The 6,457-nt window shown below is 34.5% G+C and overlaps 1 protein-coding gene across 1 annotated transcript; it reads left to right on the top strand.

The window, feature by feature from the left end:
• Positions 1-889: 889 nt before the first annotated feature.
• Positions 890-1,846, top strand: LOC124250917 (olfactory receptor 6C1-like). Its single transcript, XM_046683220.1, has one exon. The coding sequence runs from the start codon at positions 890-892 to the stop codon at positions 1,844-1,846; it is 957 nt and encodes a 318-aa protein (XP_046539176.1).
• The last annotated feature ends 4,611 nt before the right edge of the window (positions 1,847-6,457 follow it).

Raw genomic sequence — 6,457 nt, 5'->3', positions numbered from 1 at the left:
TAAAAAGAGAAAAAATAAAACCTACTATTTTAAAAACATATAAAAGTAAAGAAATTAAACTACTAACCAGCTTTCTAGAAGAGCACTTATCTAACTCTTTAGCTGAGGGAAATTCTTCAATATAGTAACAAAAATAATAATGAGTTATTTGAAATGGAAAGGGAAATGAGTTGTATAGGAGTAAGAATCATAAAAATGACACATTGGTAGTGTCAAACATTATAAAATATTGCTAGAGATTCAGTTGTCATCAACATCAATTTTAAGCCCTTCCAACTTGAATTATTTTCCCCTTCTTTGTCCCCTCTATCTCTACATCTGATGTTGCTCAAGGCAATGACTTGACTGTTTCTGAGTTACAATGAGGTAGTAGCAGGAGTTGGAAAAGCGAAGTGTTAGAAAAAGTGGATGATGGCTGAAGACAAAACAGTCACTTAAAAAAATAATGCATCTTTTCCATTTTTGAGGATTTTTAATATAATTAAACTTTTAACTTGCATAGAGTGGGAAGGTTGTATAGGGATTGGATCAATAGCACAAAGGTGGTCCTCATTGGAAAGGAAACTTGTGGGCACATCTCTGAAAATTCACAGGTGGTTTTTGGAGTCAGAAAAGTCTTGGAACAAATCCCTGCCCAACTACTGCAAGCTTCGTGATATTGAGTTTTTTTCAGTCTGCCTAAACCAAAGAGTTTTCACCTGAAAAAGAGAGGAAATTAAAGGATCATTATAAATATGTTTGTTTTAAACTTCCCCTGAAGCTGGAAACAGCATACTACTTAGGCCAAATCCTGGCTCCACACGTAGGTATGTTTAAGCCACTCTTCAAGTTTGTTCTTTGCACTTTCTCCCATAGGTCTGGCAGGAGGAAAACAGACAATAACTGAATAATGAGAAACCAGACAGAAATAACAGGGTTCATCCTCCTGGGACTGTCAGATGACCCACAGCTCCAGGTGGTGATCTTCGTCTTTCTGCTCATCACCTACATGCTCAGCATCACTGGGAACCTGACCATCATCACCCTCACCCTGCTGGATTCCCACCTCCAGACCCCCATGTATTTCTTCCTCAGAAATTTCTCTCTATTAGAAGTTTCATTCACAACTGTCTGTATACCCAAGTTCCTGGGCACCATTATTTCAGGAGATAAAAGCATTTCTTTTAGTGATTGTATGACTCAGTTATTTTTCTACATTCTCTTGGAAGTCACTGAATTTTTTCTTCTGGTTGCCATGTCCTATGACCGCTATATTGCCATCTGCAAACCTCTGCATTACACGACCATCATGAATCGGAGAGTCTGCACACTCCTTGTCTTTGCTTCCTGGCTGGCTGCATTCTTAATCATATTCCCATTACTCATGCTATTCATACAACTCGATTACTGCAAGTCCAATGTTGTAGACCACTTCACTTGCGATTATTTCCCCTTACTACACCTTTCTTGTTCAGACACAAAATTCCTAGAGATAGTGGGTTTTTCTTGTGCTGTGTTTACTCTACTGTTCACTTTGGCATTAATAATTCTGTCTTACATTTATATCATCAGAACAATTTTGAGAATTCCTTCTACTAGTCAGAGAACAAAGGCATTTTCCACATGTTCTTCCCACATGATTGTCATCTCCCTCTCTTATGGCAGCTGCATTTTTGTGTACATTAATCCATCAGCAAAAGACAGAGTACCTTTGAGCAAAGTAGTTGCTGTGCTAAACACCTCAGTAGCCCCCATGCTGAACACCTTTATTTACAGCCTAAGGAATCAGCAAGTCAAGCGAGGCTTCATGGACATGGCGAGGAAGACTCTATCATTCACAAACAAACGTAAACATATGATGTCATGAATCAGAGGCATAATGAAGGCATATTTATAACATAAATATGAATTTTGAGTAGCCTCTTCAAATCAACACAGCCTCCATGTCATTTTTGTTTGTCTCTTTTTCTAACAGTTTACAAGCATTTTTGTTTAAAATATTTCTCATTCCATTAGAATGCTTTCCTTGTGTCTTTGTGACACACCATTCTTTGAACAATTTTTTAAATTACAGCCTTTTCAATTATTATTTTGAAAGTGAAAATATGTTTGAGTTTTCTTCAGAAAAAAAAATGATCCCCAGAAATGTTGATGTAGCTTTATAAATGATAAGGTATTTCACTTGCTATACACAGAAAATATGATTTTATGATTTTCATCTTTTTTCTAAACTTCAGCTCATGGTTGTGTATCCTGGTTGTTACTTTGTTATTTTTCTTTTTTTGCTGAGGAAGATGTGCCCTAAGGTAACATCTGTGCCAATCTTGCTCTATTTTTTAGTATGTGGGCCGCCAACAAAGTATGGCCGTTTGGTATAGGTCTGTGCCCAGGAGCCAAACCCAGGCCAATGAACTGGAGCATGCTGAACTTAACCACTAGGCAACTGGGCTGGTCCCCTAGTTGTTAGTTTTAATTTTCTGTGTGAGGTGCCACCACAGTATGACAACTGATGATCAGTGGTCTCGTTCCACGACCAGGAAATGAACCCAGGCCTCAGTGGTGAGAGCAGTGAATCTTAACCACTAGACCACTATGGCTGGCTCTGACTTTAATTTATTTTTCATAGAAATTCCCCTCTCTATGTTACTGATGTTCTAGGAAATATGTGAAAAGTGCTACATAATTTAAAGAAAATGTAAATGCATTCATTTGAAAGGCAAAAATATTTTCATTACTCATTTTAATTGGGTGTGTCCATAGAATTTTTTGATTAGTGAAGTATATACCATTATCAGTGTACACTTTTTAGGGATATGTACTAATTATATCTTCATATTTCTGAGTTCCATTATATTTCTGTACATGGAATGATAAATAGATAGATAGACAGATAGACAAGGGCATACATACATGCATACATATATACACAGATGTAAAAAAGTAGTGGTAAAATATATGTTAGATACCAAATTAATTTCATTTCTGTAATTGAGTAGACAGTAAACTATTTTCTGTCTATCAATAGCTAAAAAATAATACATAGGTATACTTCTCAGGTTTTGGGCTAGTTTGAAAATAGCAATTATTTATACCTAAACAAAATTATTTAAGGTTAAGGTTCATAGAAATTAAAAGCTGCACAAAAGGCTAAAGTTTTCCAATATATACAAAATTATGAGTTTGAGAAAATTCCTACCCATTCTACTTAGTGCATTAATAAACGTCTAAACTATTTAGGTCAAGACTTTTATTGTGTATGTGTTTTCCCATGAAGAAAAACTGAAACAAAGATTTATTATACTAAATATTATTCTAAATTTTATTAACCCCATTTTTTAGTAACAGAAAGAAAATTATAATTTTAACCAATAGAGAAAAATTCTTAATGACTCTCATGCAATATAACCAATTGGGAGACCTAACACAAGATTTACTGAGAAAAAGTGTTAGAAAATTGAAATGAGCTCAAAATGTTAGACAGAAGATAGAAATCATTTCTTAACTTCATCGTTTCCTAGTTGATTTAACATTTAGATACAAAAGAAGAAAGTGGTTGAAAACTTGAGCTTTCTATATTCTCTAAGCACATATTTCCTCATCTACGAACCAGGCATAACATCTTAAATAGATTACTGTAAGGATGGAACGGAATCTGGAATGCACATAACATAATGAGCTATCAATAAATAGTACTAATCATTATTTTTATATATACTAGTATAGTCGTGAATATGTTCAGGTTTAATATTAAAACAGAATTTTTCTAGTCCTTTAGGATTCCAAGTTTATTATAACTGGAAGACATTCATAAATATAAAAATTAAGTGGCAGATTATTGTCCGTGTTTGAAAGGATGAGTAAATAAACTCAACAACAGATGAGCAGGAAAAGTCAATTGGGGATGTCTATAGAAACTTGACAGAGAAGGTAATATGTTTACACAACATTGAGAAATGCATTATATATTAGCAGAGTCAGCATGGCTGAGAATTCCAGAATGTGGGGAATTTTTAAAAGCCAGCGAGGTGAGAGTATCCTTTGAATGTTGATATTGATGCATAATGCAGTATTACTGGGAAACAGCTCATATATGGGTAATAAACCAGGAATGAATTATAGAAATCTTTGAAAACAAATCTGAAATATTTATATGATCTATGATAATTGCTTTAGAATTAATTTAGACTCTTTAGGAGATTTTTCTGATATTAGTATTAAGAGTAAAAGCAAGTTGGTTGTAGAACTGACAGCTCATTTGACTGTTTCCCCTGACAGGAATTTTCTCTAACTTCATGAGAAATAGAGCACACCCTTACCTCATTTTTCTAACCCACAGGCCCACAGAACCAGTGGGAAATCCTTGGAGGTTAATTTCAATGCATTTTGAAAATTGTAGAGGGGGATTAATAAAAACAAACCATGGACTATTTATTTTCCAGCTGGTTCTATAAAATATAGCCAGGCTCTATATCATATACAATATAACCTATTGATTCATACAAACAGGTTGGAAACTCTGATAGTGATTCTTATTAACAATAATTTCTACTATAGCCAACTCTAATGCCACCCTTTCCTGACACAGTTACATTAACTTCTGTCACCCAAGTCCCTGGTACTTCATTCAGTAATATACTTATTTGGCTTTTCAAATACTTGTAGTCTCATTCCCAGTTTTTAAATCTTCTCCTTTCCTATGTGACTGATTCTGCTCTATCTCTTGACTGTGACATTGCCTTCATTTCACTGGACTCACATCATCCATATCAACAGTCCTGAAGTTTAGTCTTAACCCATTTGTATCTATTACTCTCTCACCATCGATTCCTTCTCCTACTTTAACTTAAAACTTCTATTTTATTCATTTTTCTATGCTTTGGTGCCTAAGGTTTTTTGTCTTTCAAGATCTGGTTTGAAAGCTTCTATAATTTTAGAGTTATATATGGCGAAGTAGCATACTGTCTTAGATTTGGTTTAAGATATTTTAGCAAGGGAAAAAGAGACAAGTGAAGTAAGTCTGGCAAAGTACTGAAAATTGCTGAATATGGATGATAAGTGTCTAAGGATTTAGTGTATTATTGTCTATTTAAAGTTTGAAAATATTTGTAAAGAAAACTTAGTTCAAAAGATCCCATAACAAATATTGCCTTCAATTAGAAATGTTATCAGCATATTCTATAAAAGGAGATTTGTGATATGGATGCCCACTACCACTGCTTTGTTCCAACATTATAGTAGAAGGCTTATCCAGAATGTAGTAAATAAATAAAAATACATGAAAATTAAAAGTAATGGAAAAGAAGAACCAGAACTGTCACTATTTGCAGATGACAATGTTATGTTCCTAGGCATATAGGATTTTCAGTGTTTTTTAATCTAGAGTAATCTATTCTCAGATATATGCTTGATATAATAGCCAGAGCTCCTTAACACCTTTGCTAAAGTACCACTCCCTTAACAAGCATGTACCAAATAACTTATTTAATCCTAATTCTGTCTTTACTATAGACTAGACTAAACTGTCATTTTTTCATCACATTTTCACTACCTAACAAACAACTTTTTTTACTTATTTCTTATGTTTATTATTCTTTGTCTCTAGCCAACTTATGTGGATTGAAGGCATTGCTATTTTTCTTGTTAATGCTTCTCAAGCATCTAAAACATCTTTGCTTGGTACAAAGTATGTACTAAAGAAGTTCTGTATGTAGAATGTATGAACACATACAGGCCATGAGAAACTAAAGACTATTAATGAGAAATAGAAATAAGATAGCAACATACCAAAATTAGTTGCATTCACATACATGAACAATAAAAATTTGAAAATCGTTATTAAAACATTACAGGGGTCCACCCTGTGGCTTAGTGGTTAAAGTTCAGTACACTCCACTTTGGTGGTCCAGGTTCATGGGTTCAGATACCAGGCACAGACCTACACCACTTGTCAGCCATGGTGTGGCAGCAACACACATACAAAATAGAGAAAGATTGGCATGAGTGTGAGCTCAGGGTTAATCTTCCTCACATAAAAAGAAAAAGAAGACTGTCAACAGATGTCAGCTCAGGGCCAGTCTTCCTCAGAAAAAGAAAAAATTACACTTACATGTTGAGGAGATATTGACAATAGTATAAGTTTTGAGTTTCTCTGATCTCTGTACATAAACAGACAGGACAGCTAGGAAATAAAACTAACAATCCCTGAAAACCCCCAAATCACTGGGTTGGCACACATCTATTAGAATCTATGCAGAAGGAAGCAGAAGAAAAAATATGTTATCTGATTAATGTGAGAATAGGTGTTTACCAGAAAGTGAACTGCCAACCAAGAATACTATACCTAGCAAAACTGTCCTTCAAAATGGAGACAGACAGACTTTCCCAGGAAAACAAAGGCAGAAGGAATTCATCACAACTAGACCTCCTTAGAAAAAATGGTAGAGAGAGTTCTTCAAGTTGAAAAGATGCCAAACAGCAA

Source organism: Equus quagga, chromosome 1 (assembly GCF_021613505.1).
Source record: "Equus quagga isolate Etosha38 chromosome 1, UCLA_HA_Equagga_1.0, whole genome shotgun sequence".
Lineage (NCBI taxonomy): Eukaryota > Metazoa > Chordata > Mammalia > Perissodactyla > Equidae > Equus > Equus quagga.
This window is presented reverse-complemented; position numbering and strand designations above follow the sequence as displayed.

What these genes read in the sequence shown, in the direction of transcription:
- LOC124250917 (XM_046683220.1), top strand. Translation starts at nt 890, where the DNA reads ATGAGAAACCAGACAGAAATAACAGGGTTCATCCTCCTGGGACTGTCA.